Source organism: Protopterus annectens, chromosome 5.part0 (assembly GCF_019279795.1).
Source record: "Protopterus annectens isolate FY-2018-M chromosome 5.part0, PAN1.0, whole genome shotgun sequence".
Lineage (NCBI taxonomy): Eukaryota > Metazoa > Chordata > Ceratodontiformes > Protopteridae > Protopterus > Protopterus annectens.
In genome coordinates this window covers 1671290169-1671310833 of record NC_056735.1, presented here as the reverse complement: position 1 = coordinate 1671310833, position 20665 = coordinate 1671290169, and the positions used below count along the sequence as shown (strand labels likewise).

Below are 20665 nucleotides of genomic sequence, written 5' to 3'. Positions count from 1 at the left end.
GTAATTCTTTATTTTCTGCACAAGAAGGAAAGGTAGATAATTTTTGTTTAAGAAGTTCCATTGTATGTTGCTGGTATTTCAACATGTGGAAATGACAATTTAAAGATCTAATGGCAAGAGTTTCAGAAGTGTATACTTTTTTACCCCATCTGTCTAAAGCTCGGGAATCCTTGTCTGAAGGGGTGGGATTCTTAGCTGTGATTGCTTTTATTCCTTTAGGTCCTTGGAAGATGACCTCTGGGTCAGCAGTAGGATTTTCGAAGAGAAATCTATGTGAGCCAGGGACTCTGTTGTACCTGTCAGGTTTCCTGGGAGCAGATGGTAGGGTGTCAGGAGTTAAACTGGATTCCATGAAAACATCATCCAAGACAGGAGGAATAGCAAAGGGTCTGTGTTGTGGTAAATCTAAAATTTCCATGAGTTTCTTTTTGGACTGAGGATAATCCTGGCATTCCCAATGGAAATGCTCTCTCAAAGTATGTAGGGTTTCACCAAAAGAAAAATCCTCTGGAGGAGAGGCAGAAGGGAATGGATTCCTCTGCATCTGAATTCTCATAGGCAGACAAGGGCATGTCTTCATAATCAGAAATCTCAGAGTCGTCAGACTATTGGTCCGATAAGGCTGCTGGGGACAAGTCTCTTTTTCTTTTAGAAGTGGTAGGCTGGCTTCCCCTAATCAGCATGATGAGGTGTTCTGCCATTTTAAGCATGTGAGACTGAGGCATGGAAGCAGGTGCTTGAGCTTGGGTCATCTATTTTTAGGCATAGTTCATACCCTGGGCCTTAGGAACTTGGTAGTTTTAGAAAAAATTGAAGATGCAGAAGAAGTAGTTAGTTTGTGTCGAATACTGGTAATGCAAAGAACTTCCTCGGAAGCTGGTGCCTGCTCAGTGGCTCCGGACCCATCTAAGGTAGAGACATCTGCAGGATCCTTAGTCAAAGAAAAGTCTCATGGAATACCAGACTCCGAACAGGTCTTGGTAGTGGCCTGCAAATCCATACAAGTGGGCATCAGGGGCTACGAAAGCACCTCACTGAATACTGGCAAACTGGCAACTAGCTTAACAGAAGCGTTGTTGGCAATTTTGGACATGTACGGTCTCTCTGTCTTTATCCTTACATTTTTTGGAAAATCGGTAGTCAGATGGCTTACCAAAGCCATTTCGAAATACGGAGATCGAGAGCAAAAGTATTTAACTACGATAAGGGCCCGATGACGTATAGTTCTGGCTTTGAACAAAGCACAAAACCGACAGCGAGGGACATCGTGGTCTGTGCCTAAACAGGTGATGCAGTAAGAATGTAAATCTCATTGTGGTATGTGCTTTTCACAGGCGAGACAATTGTTAACTTTTTCTGACATCGGTTAGAGCAAGAAAAAAGGATCCCCAACAGGATACTTGGCTTTAGAAGACTTCAACCTCAAATTTGGAAACAAAAACTCAGGTAGCGGCCGACCGGCACTCATGCAAACTGCTTCTGCTTCGGGCTCCTCTGCAAGAAAGACTAATGCAATGGCGTCTGCTGCCTGATTTTATACCACTGATGACCTGACGTCAGTCCTGGAGCGACAGCAACCGACGCAGAAATACTAAGCCTGTGGTATTCAAGCTGACTGAGGGCTACCCCTGGCAGGATAATCCAAGTGTGATGACTGCAACAGTGAAACACGAAGATTATCCATAATATAGTAGAAGTAGAGAGGTTAAGGGAAGAAAGTTTTGAGAGAAGTAGGGTATGGGAAATGGTGTTGAAGGCTTTAGATAGGTCAAGGAAGAGGCATGGGCCCAGTTTATTATTGTCCCATGCTTTGGCGGTAGTCTGTGTCAGTGAAATGAGAGCGGTACAGGTGCTGTGGTGAGGACAGAAACTGTTCGGTGCAAGCTAACAGGTTTTTGTATAATGAGTTTGAGAAACTGGTTATGAATGCATTTTTCTAAAAATTTGGATGGGGTGGATAGTATGGTGATAGGTCTATAGGTGGTGGGTTCAGTTGAATTGTCACCTTTGTGGAGGGGTATGACATAGGATTTTTTCCAGATGATATGTAGCAGATTTTTTCCAGATGATAGGTACCAGATGTAGTACTGTATCAGCATCTTATATTTCTCTGCTCATGAAACTTTTCTAAGCTGGTGTTGCTGAGCTTCCCTATGCCATTTCAAGAAGCTGTTGCAGGCTGTGTTTATTATTTTAGTGGTACTGGTGTTCACAGAGGGGAAACGATCACTTCATTGTGGCATTTTGTTACGTTTTTCTTTTTGGCCTCTAATTCATGTCAGCACATGCTGCACACTTAACAGCTGTAGTTACAAATTTCATGAAATGTCAACAGTGATGACAAGAGCTGAAAACTAATTTCATTTATTTTCATTGTAGTTGGACAGCAATTGCACAGTGTGTCTATCTAGAGAAGAAGGGGACTGTGCATTACATTTGAAACAGAAGTAAAGTAAGCACTTCTGTTCCAGATGTTTACATACGATCGTTAATGCTAAGTTGTTAACATTTTCTTTACACTTAGGCAACGGGAAATCCACACAGAAATGATTATATTGTAGATGGTTGATTTTAGGAATGCATCTTAAACTAGTGAGTCCTTGGTCTTCTGTTGATTGTAATATTAGAGAATTGGTTTGTTGTTGATCTTCATGTTTCACTGTTCCAGTCATTACATTTGGGTTATCCTGCTGGCAGGTTGCCCTCAGTCGACCTGAATTCCAAAGTCTTGGATCCTGCGTCGGTTGCTGTTGCCTTTTCCCTGACGTCAGGTTGTCAGGGGTATAAAAGATGCAGCCGACACCATTTTATTTGGTCTTTCTTGCCAAGCGGTGCCAGAAGCAGAAGCAGTTCGCAAGTGCTGGACGGCCGACTCCTGAGATTTTTGTGTTCGAGTTTCAGAACAGAAGTCTAAATTAAAAGCTAAGTACCCCATTGGGGAAACTTTTTTTTCTTGCTCCAGACCGATGTCAGAAAAAGTTAATGATTGTATTTCTTGTGGGAAGCAAATACCTCATAAGGACTTTCATTCTTACTGTATTCCTTGCCTAGGCCCTGACCACGACGTTGCTAGTTGTCGGTTTTGTGCTAGATTTAACCAACGCACTATTAAGCGTCATTACGATTTTGCATTAAGCTATTTTGGGTGAAGATTTAATTATACAATGTCGTCGGATAGCCATCCGACTACCGGACTTCACAAAAAACTCAAAGAAAAAGACAGGCAACCGAGGTCCAAAACCGACGACAAAGCTTCTCCTAAGCAAGTCACCGGTTGTCAGTGAGGCGCTCCCCTGACGCCCACTACTTTAGAGTCGTAGGCCACTACCGACTCCCACATGGAGTCGGACAGGCCGCTGGAAACTCAAGGTATCGGAGCCTCTGAGATTATTCCCTCAGATGGGTCCGGAGCTGCTGAGCAGGCATCGGCTTCTGAGGGTGTTTTCAGACCTAAACAATTATATACAAAACTGACTTCAAAGACTAAAACACCTTTCAAGGCAAAGAAACAAGTTCACCAGCCACAAGGACAGGCCTCCATGCCCAAAAAACAGATGCTCAAAATGGCTGAAGACTTAATTACCTTGATCAGGGGTTCCCACCCCCCTCCGGATAAGAGGCCTAGGCAAGAGACAGACTATGAATCTTCAGATCAGGTTTCTATTTCTTCTGATTCCTCTTCTGATCAGGAATATTCTCTTCCCCCCTATGAGGATTCTGATGCTGAAGAATAAATTCCTTCAGCTTCTCTTCCTGAGGACTACTCTTCTGGGGAAACCTTGCATACTATGAGGGAGCACTTCCACTGGGAGAGCCAAGATTTTTCAGAATCTAAGAAAAGGCTCAGAGACTTCCTTTTATTACCTCAACACAGGCCTCTAGCTATTCCACTTGTGTTGGACATTGTAGATGATGTGTTCTCGGAGTCTAGTCTGAGCCCTGATTCTTTACCTCCAGCTCCTGTTAAGCCGGACAGATACTACAGGGACCCTGACTCTCATAAATTCCTTTTCAAAAACCCTACTGCAGACCCAGAAACTATTTCTCAGGGTCCCAAAGGGGTCAAGGCTTCTACTGCAAAAAATCCTATCCCCTCCGACGGGGATTCTAGGGCACTGGGTAGATGGGGGGAAAAAGATTTACACGTCTGCTACTTTGGCTATAAGGGCCTTAAATTGCCAATTTCATATGCTTAAATATCAGCAATATATCATGACACTGCTTAAACAGAAAATGATGGCAAATTCTGATTGTGCAGAAAACAAAGAAATGCGGGATTTATTGCATGCGGCTGAACAAGTTGGAAAACATACTTTGCAATGTGGGTTTGATTCTCTGGAGGCCTCCTGCAGGGCTGCTGTTACGGGTTCTGTCATTAGGAGGCATGCTTGGTTAAAGGAACAAACTCTGCCTGACCATGTTAAAGCAAAATGATTAGATGCTCCTTTACGACGTGATACCGTGTGTTAAGGCAGAAGAGGTGTTAAAGAAAATGCAGGACAAAGCTAAATCTATGCAAACGGTCAAGGATTTTGTAAAGGTACAGCCACCTAGATTTAGCAGACACTGGCCTACAAAGAATTGGCCCTTTCCAGTCTCAGATAGACCTCAAAGGGGCAGATCCCGGCGCCCTAGAGGCAGAACACAACCGCAAGGATCCTACAGGCCTAAGCAGTGGAGTGCTTCTACCTCCAAAGGTGGAGAAGACAAAGCAAAATCATACAGGAAACAGTCTCAATGACTTCACCCTGCCTGCACCAAGCACTTACCTTCTGGCAGCACCCTTAGGGGGAAAACTAGCACTTTTTTCTCAAAATTGGCACATTATAACCCAGGACAAATGGGTTCTAGACATAGTGTCACAAGGCTACAAGTTTATTTCCATACCCTGCCAAGGGGAAACGGTTGGCCAGACCTGCCAAAATATCAATGGGCAGAGGATCAAAAACAAGTCGCAGCTCTCATGGGCATGAGAGCTATTCACCAAGTGCCACAGCAAGAGCAGGAACAAGGATTTTACTCGACTGTTCTTGGTACCCAGAAAGGACAAAGCATGGAGACCAATACTGGACCTATCTATTCTAAACACTTTCCTGGATATACCAAAATTCAAGATGTTGACCTTACAACAGCTCCTGCCCATGCTGGGCAGCAAGGCGTGGCTCGTGACTTTAGACCTAAAAGAGGCATACCTGCATGTCCCAATCAGACAGTCATGCAGAAGATACCTCAGATTCAAGGCTGGCTCAAAGCATTACCAATTGTCAGCACTGCCCTTTGGCTTATCTACTGTGCCCAGGGTCTTCACAAAGTGCCTGGCACCAGTAATTGCTTACTGCAGACAAAGAGGAATACAAATGTGTCCCTACTTGGACGACTGCCTCATACAAGGAGAGAACAAGGACATTCTACTACAGCATCTGACATTTGTGATAAGACTTTTAACATGCCCTAGGGTACACAGTCAACAAAAAAATCAAAACAAGTACCCTCTCAAGAGATAATATTCCTGGGTTCAAGCTTAAATACAACTGCCCAGATGGCTTATCTCACTCCAGACAAAGACAACTGACTACCTATTTCAAGGAAATGGCAACAAAGGCCCAGTTATCTGCAAGAAAAATTCTGCAGGCTTTGGGCTTCATGGCATCTTGCATCTTACTAATTCCATATGCAAGAATGCATACGAAGAAAATTCAGTGGTACCTAAAAAGTGTCTGGACACAATATTGCCACAGTCTGGAAACAATGATTACTCTAATTCCCTGCCTGCAACAGGAATTTCGATGGTGGTCAAAGGCTTGTCACCAAAACAAGGGACAACCATTCTCACTTCCCCCAGCCAGGCAGAGCCTAAAGACGGATGCTTCAGATTATGCCTGGGGGCACACATGGCAGGAAGAGGCATTCAGGGCACCTGGTCCTCAAACCAAAAGCATCTACATAACAATCAAAAAGAGATGCTAGCTGTTCAAAATGCCCTGACAGTCTTCAAGGACCTACTTCATCCGGGACAACTACTGATAAAGACAGACAACACCATGGTCATGTGGTACATAAACAAGCAGGGGGGCACTCATTCTTATCCCCTGTGCAGACAAACCATGGCTTTATGGGACACAGCACTGACTTACTAAGTTCATCTGCAGGCACAATTCCTGCCAGGAAAGACAATACTCTGGCAGACGAACTAAGCAGAAACCTCATGGATCCCCACGAGTGGCACCTGGATCCACAAGTCTTCAGTATGATAACAAAGAAATGGGGATGCCTGGACATAGATCTATTTGCCTCCCCTCAAAACAATCAACTAAAAAGATTCTGCACAAGGACTTATCACAGACAAGCTTGGAAGGTGGACGCCTTATCTTTCAACTGGACAAACCTATCAGTATGTGCCCTTCCTCCACTGCCTCTCCTCCCCAAGGTACTCCTAAAGTTCAGGCAGGAGAAACCAAAAATGATTCTGATTGCCCCAGACTGGCCACGCCAGTGCTGGTATCCGATCTTAAGGAACTTGTCCCAGTGCCCAGCCTGGACCTTACCTCAAATACCTCGTCTACTGTCCCAGCAAAACAATCGATTCTGCACAGCCAACTCAGGACCCTTAACCTGGCAGCATGGTGGATAATGTAGCCATACAAACCACACCTCTCAGTAAAGTTGTGATGGATGTCATTTTAGAAGCCAGAAGGCTGAGTACTAGAAAATCCTATGCTGGGAAATGGAAAAGATTTTGCGCTTGGAACCAAGCTCAAGGAACAGATACAGCGGTTCCAAATATTCCTCAGATTTTACAATACTTAACTGAGATACTGGACAAAGGCCTATCTTTTTCATCAATTAAAATCCATGCCTCTGCCATTTCAGCTCATTACAATACAGAGCCACCACTGTTTTCTCATCCTTTATTAAGACAGTACCTCAGAAGAGCCAAAAATGTAAGGCCTCCAAGGAGAACGCCAATACCTGCATGGGACCTCAATTATGTCTTGGAAAAACTCACCTTACCTCCTTTTGAGCCAGCTGCTACAGCGGATATAAAGTTCTTATCTTGGAAAACAGCTCTGCTCCTAGCAATAACTTCTGCAAGACTAGTTTCAGAGCTACAGGCTCTCATGGCTGTGGAACCCTTTATCATTTTTTATCCAGACAGGGTATCTCTGAGAACAAACCCTACATTTATGCCTAAGGTGGTATCCAGTGTAGCCCTTAACCAAACAATTAATTTGCCAACTTTTTTATCCAAATCCACAGAACAAGGGGGAGAAAATTCTGCATTCTTTGGATGTACACCGACAACTTAGATTCTAGTTGGACAAAACTAAAGTTTTCAGAAAGACAGAATAATTACTAGTGGCATATGCCACAGCATCTCAAGGAAAGGCCATCTCTAAGCAGACTATTTCAAAATGGATAGGTCACTGCATTCAATTCTGCTACTCACAGCATGGCAAACCAGTGCCTAAGGGCATTAGGCCACATTCAGCCAAAGCTGCAGCCACTTCTGCAGCCTTTCTCAGGGGAGTGCCAACCAAAGACATTTTAGAGGCTGCTACTTGGAGTTCAGTGCACACTTTTACAAAACATTACAGTCTACCTCTTTACTCTAAATCAGGGGCAGGCTTTGCCACTGCAGTTCTGCAGGGCCTCCTAGCTGCTCCTAATGCTGTTTAGCTCCAGCCCCCCAACCATAGCTTTGGGACTCAACCCAAATGTAATGAATGCAACAGTGAAACATGAAGAACATAGTACAGTTGTGTACACTTACCATAAATGTAGATGTTCGAGTGTATTCACTGTTGCAGTCCAGGTTACCCTCCACCATCACCCTTATTTTTGCTGGAACTTATCTTTACTTCTCTAATCTATACAACCTGGGTGGTGTATTTGCTTATAGATGAAGGTAAAGCTTATTTTGGTGCATGTATGTTTTATTTACATAATTTTAGCCTACCCTTTTGGGGGCATCTGACATCTGGGGCAAGAAAAACTAAATAAAATGGCATCGGCTGCATCTTTTATACCCCTGATGACCTGACGTCAGGGAAGAGGCGACAGCAACCGATGCAAGACCCAAGACTTTGGAATTCAGGCCGACTGAGGGCAACCTGCCAGCAGGATAACCCAAATGTAATGACTGCAACAGTGAATACACTCGAACATCTACATTTATGGTAAGTGTACACAACTGTACTTTGTTGCTGTTCCATCTTGGCACAAAAGTATTGCAATACATCTTCATTGAGTAGAGTGTACAGCTGCTTTTGTTGTGATTCTGTTGTGAAAAATCTTTAAAAAATTGATGTAAATAGGAAAAAAAATGCTGTAATTTTGGGTAAAATAGATGGCACTATCTTCTGAGATTTTTAATTTTGAGTTTTTCTGTTATGACATTTGTAATTCCAGACAGTGAGAGTGAAGATTCTTCAAGCTCTTCCAACGAAAGTGAAGAAATGACAAAGCCTGTTTCTCGCAAGTACAGTAGCTCTGAGTCTTCAGATGGCTGCAGATCTAGAATGACAAGAAACAAGGCTGTTCTGACAAAGCACAAACACGGTAATGTTATTTTCCATTTGCATTTTTAAACAGTTTGATCCGTTTCTAAAAATATATGTTCTGCTGCTGTGAAATTCTTAAGTCTGTTGGTATAGCCCTTCTTTTAACAGTTTTTCATGACTCAGATGTATATGGCTAGTAGAGTATTGATTGTTTGCCCCTGAATCAGTACACTACTTGAGTGTCAGGATGGAACAACAACAACATAGCAATATTTGAATGTTACAATAGTGATTCAGGAGCTGTATGTCGTTGTGCATTCAGGAGCCAGTGTTCTGAAACTTGAAGTATTTTTTTTTTTCTCTTGGGGAAATCCACATGATGCATCATAAGGGAGGTTTGCAAATGTATTTGTATAGCATGCTAGATGGGTAGCTGCTGCCCACAAATGTAGCGCTGAGTAAGTACAGATTCTTATTGAGAGAGAGACGACCTTAAAAGAAGGAAATTAGTGATTGAGATGAAAGAGGTGTGTCAGAACATCATTCAGCAGCCTAACAATTCAGCTTTAGAAAGTTTTCTGGCTGGAATGAATGAAAGACTGTTAGGTTATGAAAAAGAACTTATTGCTCGCAAGAAGGATAAACTGCAGAGGGATATATGTGACAGTGAACGGAAGTCTGGATTTAATGTTTCAACTAGCCAATCGAAGAAACTGCAGAGGGTGAGATTTCAGCAAGAAGCAGGAAGAAATGTAAACAATGGCTACATTACATCAGCAGGCAGTGAACCTTCGTTTGTAAATAACAGTGGTGAAGAGAACAAATTTCCAGGACTTCCTGAACCAGCCAACCCGGGCTATATGATCAAGAATTTTCGTGAATCAGGGAGGAATTATGGTAAAAAGAGGTCCAGAAACTGTGAGCATGGACAGGACAGTTATGGGGAATATAACCCCAACTACCGGACATATAAAAACGGCAAGTGGTACTGAGTTAAATATTGTAAATAATGATTATGTAGTACATTTGTCTGGATGTATTTTATCAGGTACTTATGTAGTACTGTTAAATAGAGGTTTAAAGTTTAGTCCCACAGCTTTTCCTAGAGGGTGTGAACTGAAAATTGAAGTGTTTAAATTTATTAGAAAATTGCACTAAAAATCTTTTTTTGCATAAGATACAAATATAATTGATGAAAACAATGTGGACATTGAAGATGATCTAAGTGAAATGAGTTTTCATTCATGTGTTTCTAATTTAGAAACTGATGCTTATTGTAAGTTAAACACTGAAAATGTGACATACAGGGGATGAAAATATACAGCAATTTTCTTCTGCTTTACAATTTTCAATAGTTAAAGAGCTTGAAAAAGTGAATAAAAGCAAGAAAGAATTTAAATATAATTTAAGTAGAGAAGAATGGAAAAGTCTATTAAAGTTAAGTGAAAATAGGGAATTGGTGTTTAAGCCATCAGATAAAGGGGGTAAACTAGTGGTGCTTCATTACTGTCAGTATCTGAATATGTGATGTTATGTAGTCCAATCTCACCTACATTCTTACCCGTGCCGTGGTTCAGAGCCGAACCCCGGCTCCGACTCAGCCATACTCTAGCTCTAAGTCTTTCAATTGGCTGGGCTAAGAAGGTATCCCAAGCTGCACTGCTCCCTTTCCCCAGATCACATTTGCCGCTCAGTAGCTCGGATGTGGTCTCGCTCTTGGCTGTGGCTAAGTACCTTTTTTGTCTTTATTGACAGTTTTTGCTTCAAAAACAAAAAGCTATTTTCATAGCTGTGTGTTGTGTGTATACTTGGTAAAAAAAATTGTTTCTGGTATTATTGTCTTTTGTGGTGTCCCGCTAACTGTTTCCCCTATGGGCTAGGCCCGTTTCAGTTAGAGGACCTAGTCCACCACTTCAGTGTTTCTTGTTAGTTAGTAGGTACCTATCCTTCGGGCTAGGACTGTTTAAATTAGAGGACCTAGTCTTTCCTTGTGTTTTCCTGTGGAGACCGATTAAGTTAGAGGTCTGGTGTTTTTGTCTGTTGTGGTTTTGCTTAGTTCCTGCGCTTTATATATATATCAGCGGTTTATTGTGGTTAACAGTTGGTTTTTCTTTCATCATGTCTAAGGATGCGAAAGAGTATAAGCCCTCGGGCTTTAAGAAGTGTTCTAAATGTGGTTATAAGATGTCCATCACTGATGGACACACTGTCTTGATTGTCTGGGGGGCTATTCACCTCCAGGAATCTTGTACTTTTTGTCATGCATTTAGCCTGCGTGTTCTTCAGGAGAGGAAGAACAAACTAATTTTGAAAGGACTTTTGAAACCCTCCTTCAAGGAGGATTTGGGAAGGGCTTCTAGCTTTAAGTCCTCTCCCTCTAAGGCTAAAACTTCTAAGGCAAAAAGTGTTCTCCGGCTCCATCTGTATCCTCGGAGCCTCCGGAGAAAGTAGTGAAATCTTCTGTGGTATCCTTGGCTCCACTGTCCTTGGAGCTGCAAGAAATTAGTATATTGACCGAATCTGCTTCGGCTCCAAGTCCCTCGGAGCCGATTATGGAGGTGTTAGTTCGGAGCTGGTCTCCAAATTTTAGGCCGGTTTCTCCTCCTCGTAGGTCTCCTTCAGAGAGGAGGTCTAGATCTCCTTTCTTATCTTCTAGGTCCTCCAGGACTCTCTCAGATGTGGATGTAGATAGAGTGGTGCAGAGAATTCTCCAGTCACCGGTTCTGGCAAAATTGTTTTCAGCTCCAGCCCAGTCGGCTCCAGAGCCTGTCACCCAAACAGCGTCGATACTTCCTCCTCCGATCGAATCTCAGCTTTCGGAGCCGGACTGGTCGGCACCATCAGATGTCCCTAGGTCAGCTCCGATGACCCATCCTGGCTTATAGGTTCCGGCTTCAGCTCCGACCCCGTCAACTCCATCCACGGGATCCAGGACTCAGGGTTCCTCGGTCGGACCCGAGGGGAAGGCCTCTGGTCACTTTTCGGCTCCTAGCCTCCCTCTTGGTGCTTCGGCTCAGTGAAGCCTGACCCCTGTGTCGGCTTCTGACCTTGTCCCTTCTGCTCCAAGGTCTTCATGGCTGGTCGATATTCGGATCCGGGTGGGCCGGCTTTCAAGGCCATGCAGAGCACACTGGCCAGGTCCTCAGCAACATCATTCGGCGCTGACACTGTCTCCTCCAGCTCCGGTGCGGGTTTCTGAAAGCTCTCTAGCTTTTGACAGCGGAGACCCAAGGTCTCAGGATACCCCCGTGAGTGGTCCCCTTATTTCTGAGGGACCCTCAGTGTTTTTGTCTGAGGAGCCACCCAGAAAAAGAATGTGCAAGAGGAAGCACATTGACTCCCAAGATGAGTCCCTCACGTCAGACACCAACCTCAAGGAATCGGAGGGATCCCCAAGTCATCCTCTGAAGATGTCTCTTTCTCTGACATCCTGGAAATTTTGAAGCAGAGGGGTGATTAGTCCTCCAAAGCTCCCTCCGAGGAGTCGGTGTTCCTGAAGGCCTTTGGGGCTCAGTCCTCCGCCTCCTGGGTGTCTCCACCTTTCAACGAGCTTTTAGATCTGGTTTGTCGAAGGGTGTGGGAAACCCCTGACTCTGTGGAACCAGTCCCCAGGAGACCAAACAAATTTTTGTCCGCCCCCTCTGACAAATAGTTTCTATCCAAGGGAGTTCCTGTAGATGCCATGGTGGTGGCAGTGGCCAGCAAGAAGGAACTGGCTGAGACTTCGTCTACCATCCATCCTCCTAACAAGGAGTCTAGGACCATGGACCAGTACGGGAAGCATATGTTTTCTTCAGCGGCCTTTACACTACGGTCACTGAATTACTTATCTCGTTTTACATGGCTCCAAAGAGATGATCTGAAAGAGCTTGGAGATACTCTACAGGGTAACATTTCTGATGCGGTGGCTCAGAAGGGCAACACTCAGATGTCTACCCTCAACTCTATTGCTAACTCCTCCATGAGGCTGATCTCTTATGCAGCCGAAGGAGCGGGTAGGGCACCGAGTTTGGGAGTTGCTTTTAGGAGACACTTCTGGATGCACCTCTGTAATTTCGTGGAGGCCTTCAAGTCTGCATTCACCAATGCCCCGTTTGATGGTTCCTCCTTATTCGGAACCAAGGTGAAGGACACTCTCACTGGGTGCGAGCAAGAGGGAAAAACTCTGTCTGCTGTGGGAGTTTGTTTTTCCCTACCCTCTAGGCCTTATCCCAAGACCCAGAGGGGTGGGAAGATGTGGTTCAAAAAATCACAGAGATTTTTTCATGACACACAAAATGAGTCCCCCTCCAGAGGTAGGGGAGGGGGTAGTAATTCTGATAGATGCCGCCCTAGGTGCAGAGGAGGCCCGCGTAACCAGGTAGACCGCGATTCATTTCGTGGTTCTCCCTACCAGCGCTCCTGATGGGAGGCCTGACTGTGCATTTCCGGAGCCAGTCGGGGTCGCATTTCACTATACTCAAAGGCCTAGCAAAGTGTAACTCAGGACCAATGGGTATTAAAAATAATTTCAGGAGGATATCGCATTCCCTTCTCATCAGCCCCCCCGATCAGAAAAATCCTGGATGTTCCACCTAATCAAAGGGATTCCACAGCTTCAGAGGTTTTAAAGCTGCTAGAAAAAGGAGCCATCCACCCTGTCCCCTCAGACCAGATCGTATTAGGGACTTACTCCAGATTCTTTTTGGTGCCGAAAAGAACAGGAGACTTGAGACCCAATTTGGATCTCAGCAGATTGAACACCCATGTAAAGAAGTCCAAGTTCTGAGTGGTCACTTTGCAATCTATTCTCCCATTGTTGGGAAAAGAAGTGTGGATGTGCTCCATTGACCCCAAGGATGCTTACTACTGTATAAAAATGGACAGAGCATCCAGAAGTCGTTTACGCTTCCGGCTAGGAGCTAGTCATTTTCACTTTCGCTCCCTGCCCTTTGGTCTCACCACAGCCCCCAGGGTGTTCACCAAATGCATGGCAGTGGTAACGGCTCACTTGAGACCCTACAAACCAGAGACGCCACAATCAATCTGTGTCAGCAATTAAGTATAACTCTAAATTGGGAAAAGTCTGCCTTGTTTCCCTCGCAGCATGTCACCTTTATAGGCACCAAATTAGACGCCATACTCATGAGGGTGTTCTTACCAAAAGAAATTATTCAAAGTTTACAACAGCAGGTGTACGTGTTACTCCCTTTGAGAAGAGTGAAGGCAAGATTGATCCTCAAGTTGTTGGGCACGATGGCTGCTACAATTATGCTGGTTTCTTTGGCAAGGTTGCACATGAGGCTCTTTCAATGGCTACTCTTCGTCCAGTGGTCTCTACAACATCTTCCTCTTTCTCATCTTATAATAATCACAGACGGGTGCAAGCAGGATCTACACTGGTGACTTCACACCAGCAACCTCGACGCGGGAAAACCCTTCGTTCCGTCCTCTCCAGTTGCCACAGTGACCGCGGACACCTCCCAGATGGGGGGGCATTATCTAAGCAGGACAGTCCAAGGCATGTGGCAGGAACATAAGATGCATCTGCATATCAATGTCCTGGAGATGAGAGCAGTGCTACTAGCGTTGCAAGCACTTCAGAGCTTTCTTCCTCTCGGGACATTTGCTATCCACACAGACAATATGTCGGTGGTATGGTATCTAAACAAACAGAGCGAAACCAAGTCATTTCCCCTATGCAGAGAGGCCATGCGAGTGTGGCAGTGGGCAGTGGCTTCCCAACTTTTTCTTGCAGCAACGTACATTCCGGGGAAGTCCAATATGATTGCCGACAGGTTGAGCAGAGTGATTCTGATGCCTCATGAGTGGTCCCTGAACAATCAGGTTGCAGAGCAGATTTTCCGCAGGTATGGTCAGCCTTGCTGCGACCTATTTGCTAGTCCCATCAATGCCAAATGCAGCAGCTACTTCACCCTCATCTCCCCTCAGGGGGAATCACCCAGGGACGCTCTAGTTCATGATTGGCCCTACGGTCTAATGTATGTCTTCCCTCCTGTTCCTCTGCTGACATAGGTTATTCAGAAAGAGCAGTCTTTGGGAAGCAAAATGATTCTGATTGCTCCACACTGGCCTCGTCAAATTTGGTTTCCCTTCCTCCATCCTTACCTAGTAGATGCCTCCTGGATTCTGGACCCTCAACCAGATTTGCTGACTCGTATGTCAGGGCAGCTCCATCCCTCTCTTTAGACCCCCCAGCTGACAGCCTGGCTCCTCCACTTCCATTATTAGTCAAGCTTCATCTTTTTTTGCCGGAAGTGGTTCATATTCTGTCTTCTTCCCATAAGCCTTCCACCAGATAAATATATTCCAGCAAATGTTAGAGATTTTCCATCTGGGCGCATGCAAGACAAATTGATCCTTATACAGCTCCAGTTTAGTCAGTCCTGGAGTTCCTCTCCATGCTTTTCAACCAGGGATCAGCGGCCACAATTATTAAAGTCCAGTTGGCAGCTATTTCCACTTTTCACGTCGCTGATGAGCCTAGTCTCATGACAAACAGACTTTGTAAGGCATTTCTGAAGGGCACTATGCAGCTTTGTCCTCCAGTTTTTGAACCAGTTATGCCTTGGGACTTAAATTTTGTTCTACAATATCTCACTTCACCCCCCCTTCGAGCCTGCAGCCACTTGTGATTTAAAATATTTGACTTGGAAGACAATCTTTTTAGTAGCCATCACTTTAGCCAGATGTGTCTCGGAGCTTCAAGCCTTATCAGTTAGGACCACCTTACTTGATTTTTCATAAGGACAGGGCTTCTCTCAGACCTAACCCTTCCTTCCTACTGAAAGTGGCTTCCGTCAGTAATCTAAAAAAATCCATTGAACTACCTGTATTCTTTCCAGAGTTCTCGAACAAGGCAGAATTTAGATTTCATCAGCCGGATGTGCACAGACAATTACGATTTTATTTACATGGAACGAAGGATCTCAGAAAATCGGATCAGTTTGTCTCATTTTCAGAAAACAGGATTGGGTCTCCTGTTTCCAAAATTACTTTGTCCAGATGGATTTCCAGTTGTATTTCATTCATTTATGCTTCAGGTGGCAAGGATTTACCTTTTCTAGTGAGGGCTCATTCTACCCGATCTGTGTCTACTTCTACAGCTTTTCAGGCCAGGTTGTCTATGGATGATATTTGTGTTGCGACTACATGGGCATCTCCTCACACCTTTGTTACAAGTTGGATTTGGTATCCAGAGGCAGGTCTTCCTTTGGTTCCAGTGCTCAGTATTTTCCACTGAGCCTCCCAGGATTCAGGTGCTGGGGACGCTGTCCCATGGGTAAGAATGTAGGCGAGATTGGACTACATAACATCAAGAAGTTATGTACTCACCATAACTTCGATGTATGTAGTCCATCTCGCCTCACATTCTTACTTCCTTCCCCCATCCTGGAGGACCTAGGAGTTAGGTATGGTTTCAAATTCCTTTCTGGTTAGTATGTTCTTACTTCTCTATATGCTGTTGTATGTGGAGGAGTGAATGATTAGCTCGCAGCAAACAAGATCTGGGGAAAGGGAGCAGTGCAGCATGGGATACCTTCTTAGCCCAGCCGATTGAAAGACTTCGAGCTAGAGTATGACCGAGTCGGAGCCGAGGTTTGGCTCCGAACCACGGGTAAGAATGTGAGGTGAGATGGACTACATACATCGAACGTTATGGTGAGTACATAACTTCTTGTTATGCTCATTTAAAGAATGATCTGAAGTAGTTGACTTCATTCATTCTGCACATATGGTTATACGGATCCGATTCGGCAAAACTTTTCAAGCATCAGCTCCAAGCTCCTCCCTTACCTATATTACATCACTTCCTCATATCTATCCCTAGATCTCATTTGCCGCTCTTAAGAGTCAGCATCGTGGTCTCTGAGCTCTAAGCAAGGTGGTAAGGTTTTTGGTCTTTTTGTGATAGTTGAGTGCGAATACCTTTCCCTTTTTTTCCTCCCTTCGCGTTCAATTGTCGTGTTAGTTAAAAAAAAAAAAAAAAAAAAAGTTATGTGTTTTTTGTTTGTGATACTGGTTTCCCGCCTAGGCGCAATCCCTGTTAGAGTGTGTGTGTGAGTGGGCCGTTAGGGCCTTTACTGTTTCTATTATGGCTGAACAGCCTAAGGTTCTTTTTAAGAAGTGCACAGAGTGTGGTCACAAGCTCTCACCAGCTGATGGTCACACTCTGTGTGTTCTATGTTTAGGGGTCACCCATCTGTCTGCATCTTGTGACATTTGTTCAGGCTTTAACCCTAGGGCTTTGAAGGATCACCAGGCTAAGCTTGTGGCTAAGGGTCTGCTGCCTGCTTCCGCCCTAGAGTCTGCCTCGGTTTCCTCCCCAGCCAGTGACACTGTGCAGGCAGGGACTCAACCTCCTGCCAGGCCTGCTTCTTTGGAGTCATTCCAGAGAGGTAGGGATAGAAGGGATAAGGAGAGGTGCCACAAGAAGAGGGACAGGCCCAGAAAAAGATCACCGGACAGGGAGTCTTTCTCCAGCCCCTCTTCAAAGGCACCCAGGTCTCATTCTCTTCAGCTCCACTCTCCCCATTTCTCGACGGAGCCAAGGCACTCCCCTCAGATCCGGCCCAGGCTTGAGTCGGTCGCTTCCTGCAAGTCGACTCAGAGTTTCTCCGACCTGGATATGGACAGGCTAATGAGGAGGTTCATCCAGAACCAGATTCAGATGGGGGTCTTACCAGGGCCCTCTCCCGGTGGAGAGTGTCCTCTTTCTTCAACTATGTTCCACCCTATTGCTCCTTCCCCGATCCAACCCGATGCTTCGGGGTTCTCGGGTCCGAGACCTTTTGGAGCTGTTGGGTCGGTGCCGATGGTTCTCGTTTCCTCGATGCCGGCTGTCACCTTGAGTTCCTCGGATCCGATCTTGGATCCAGGAGACTCTCGGAGCCGTGGTCAGGGAGTCGGACCCGAGGGTCGAGATCTTGCTCTTTTGAATCCCATCCTCGGTCCCCGTGCTACCCCTCCGTCTGCTCCGATCCCTGCTTCGGTGCCGGGGAGAGCCTCTTCCTTACATTCTACGGAGATGTGCTCTCCATCGGCGTTCGGGGCAGTGTAAAGGGTTCTCTCCCAGGGTTTGAGACCACAGCTCACCTACTTGGATCCTACCCAGACCCCTCTGATTTTGGATTCTGCTCCCATTACCCTGTCTCAGGGACAGCCCGTGCCAAAGCAACCCCAGGTTGTTCCCCTCAGAGAACCCCCAGAGGCTTACGAATCCTCTCCGGAGAGTCCCACTGGAGAGGAACCTTGTAAGCGTAAGTGTAAGAGGAGGCACTTGGACTCTCCTGAGTCCATTACCACTGATACGGACTTGGATGAAGGAGAGGGTTCCCTCAGATCACCTTCCGAGGACGTCTCGTTCAGAGATATTATGGAGATCCTCCACCAAAGAGGAGGTTGGTCAGCCCCCAAACCCTCTGCGGATGAGTCCGTATTCCTGGAGGCCTTTGGCGTGGGCCCATCTACTTCCTGGGTCTCCCCTCCAGCAGACCCGTTGGTGGACCTCATCACCACTAGGGCATGGGAAGGTTCCTGACACCGTAGAGCCTATACCCAAAAGGCTAGACAAAATTCTTTCCCCGACGTCAGATAGGCAGGCATGATCCAAAGGAGCCCCGGTAGATGCTTTGGTGGTTGCAGCTGCTACAAAGAAGGAACTGGCACAGGAGAGTTCCTCGGTTCATCCACCAGAGAGTCCAGGTCAATGGATCATTTTGGGAAGCGCATGTACTCATCAGTGACATGTTCTATTCATAGGTTCATAGGTTCATAGGTTTATACTAGGCTATCTGCCCTAAGGCATTTATAAGCCTATCCCAAAGTTTTGTGGCTTACGCCACCCCTTATATGAAAAAATACTGTACCCATTAGTTTATTGTGCCTCTGTCCAGCAGTGACACAGAGATGATTCCCGGGGTAAACCTACGATCTCCCATCCACAGGTCAAGATTTCTCTTGAACAGAGCCAGCAAGGTGCTCTGCCTCACATGGACCGGGATTTTATTCCACAGCATAGGGAGTCTCTGAGTGATAAATCTATCCCTCCAGCACGTCCTATTTATATCCGTGCTAAGGTTTAAGTCGCTTGCTCTAGTGGTTTTGGTGGATCTGGATATTTTGAGGTGGAGCATGTCCATTAATTCCGGGTTGGACATGGCCTTGTATGTCAGGCACATGTATTCGTGCGCTGAATTACTTGGCACATGTTATCCAACTGCAGCGAGACCTTATATCAGAACTAACTGAGTCGCCCCCAGAGTCTTTGTCGCAACAGGACATGCAGTCTTTCACTGCGAAGATGACTACACTGAAATCATTGACAAATACCTCTATGCATCTCCTCTCTCATGCTATGAAGTGAGCCACTAGAGCTGCTGGCACAGGCGTTGCCATGAGGCATCACACCTGGATCAGGCTGTGTCAATTTGCGGACCCCTTTAAGGCGTCTTTCATCAATGCCCCTTTTGATGAATCATCCCTTTTTGGGAAGACTGTACATGACACACTAACCCTGAGTGAGAAGGACAGAAAGACTTTGTCAGCCATCGGAATCCGCTTCTCTAACTCCCAGACGTCCTATTCCAGGAACCAAAACGGGCAAAAGATGATGTGGTTCTGGAAATCACAGTCCTTTCGTGACACTCAGGAATATTCGTCCCCCCAGAGGCAGAGGGGGACAAGACCGACGCCATCCCAGAGGCAGAGGGGGTCCCAGAAACTTCGGGTCTAGGGAACCTTTTTCCGACAGACCTACACAGCAACCCTTAGGGGTTGCCCAGCTGCTCTACTCTGTAGACAGTTGGGGGAAGATTTTCCTTACATCCAGCGGCATGGGAGTCCATTACTGCAGACCGCTGGGTGTTAAGCATCATATCCAGAGGATATTCTACCCCCGTCATTTCATGTCCCATAACTCCAGCATGCCTTCCAGATGTTCCACCTGCTCACAGGGAGGCTGCAGCATTAGAGGTTTCGAAGCTGCTACAAAAACGAGCCATTAAGCCAGTCCCCCCAGATCAATCCGGATCAGGCATCTACTCCAGGTTCTTTTTAGTGCCAAAGAAGACGGGGGACCTCAGGCCCATTCTGGACCTGTCTTTCCTCAACCTGTCGGTAGAGAAACAAAAATTCCGGTTGGTCACTCTACAGTCCATTCTACCATTTCTGAGAGAATGCGACTGGATGTGCTCGTTAGACCTCCAGGACACTTACTATCACACCAAGGTCCACAAGAGCTCCAGAAGGTTTCTACGCTTTCGGCTAGGGACCTTTCACTTTCAATTCAGAGCCCTATCCTTTGGTCTCACCACAGCCCCCAGGGTGTTCACCAAAGTTATGGCGGTCGTAGCGGCTCACCTGAGACTTCAGGGCATTCAGGTATTCCCCTACCTAGACGACTGACTCTTTGCTGCATCCACCAAACATCTCTAGTGTTGGGCCCTTCACTACTTCCTCGGTCTGGCTCATACGTTAGGCATCATGATCGATATCAACAAGTCCTACCTGGCTCCGGTTCAGATCATAGACTTTATCGTGGCACGGTTGGATTCGATTCAGTCAAAGATTTTTCTCACCCCGGAAAGGATAGAAAATCGCAATCTCTATCCTCCCTCTTGCACGTCTTCACATGAGAGTCCTTCAGTGGAATCTAGCAGTTCAATGGTCCTGGCTAGACCTTCTGATGAATTTCCACATCCGAATCAGTCAGACATGCAGAACGTCTCTCCAGCGGTGGCTTCAATCAGCGGACATTTTTGCGGGGTGCAGCTTTCTAGCCCCTCTGGCTCAAGCCATGGCAACGCACATCCCGGGATGCTCCAACATTCTAGTGGACAGTCTCAGCAGGGCAATCCTTCTGCCTTACGAGTGGTCTCTGAAACAATCAGTGGCGGAGAAGATCTTCCGTGTTTGGGGTCAACCCTGCTGCGATCTCTTTGCATCTCCTTCCAACGCGAAGTGCAGCAACTTCTTCGCTCTGATCCCCCCTCCGGGGGATGTCCCCAGGGATGCTCTAATCCATGCTTGGCCTCCCGGGCTACTGTATGCTTATCCCCCGTTACCTCTCATTCCGAAGTTCCTTCAGAGAGCTTGCCAGCTCCAGTGCAAAGTCATTCTCATAGCTCCCTTCTGGCCACGTCAAGTGTGGTTTCCTTCCTATG

At 45.9% G+C, this 20665-nt stretch overlaps 1 protein-coding gene across 1 annotated transcript in view; it reads left to right on the top strand.

Moving 5' to 3' along the window:
* BRWD1 (bromodomain and WD repeat domain containing 1) overlaps positions 1 to 20665 on the top strand; it is a gene marked incomplete in the record, with an annotated part of 4378631 nt that overhangs the window by 4281440 nt on the left and 76526 nt on the right. Inside the window, 1 exon segment of the mRNA XM_044071461.1 lies at positions 8410 to 8559. Coding sequence (XP_043927396.1) covers positions 8410 to 8559 — 150 coding nt within the window.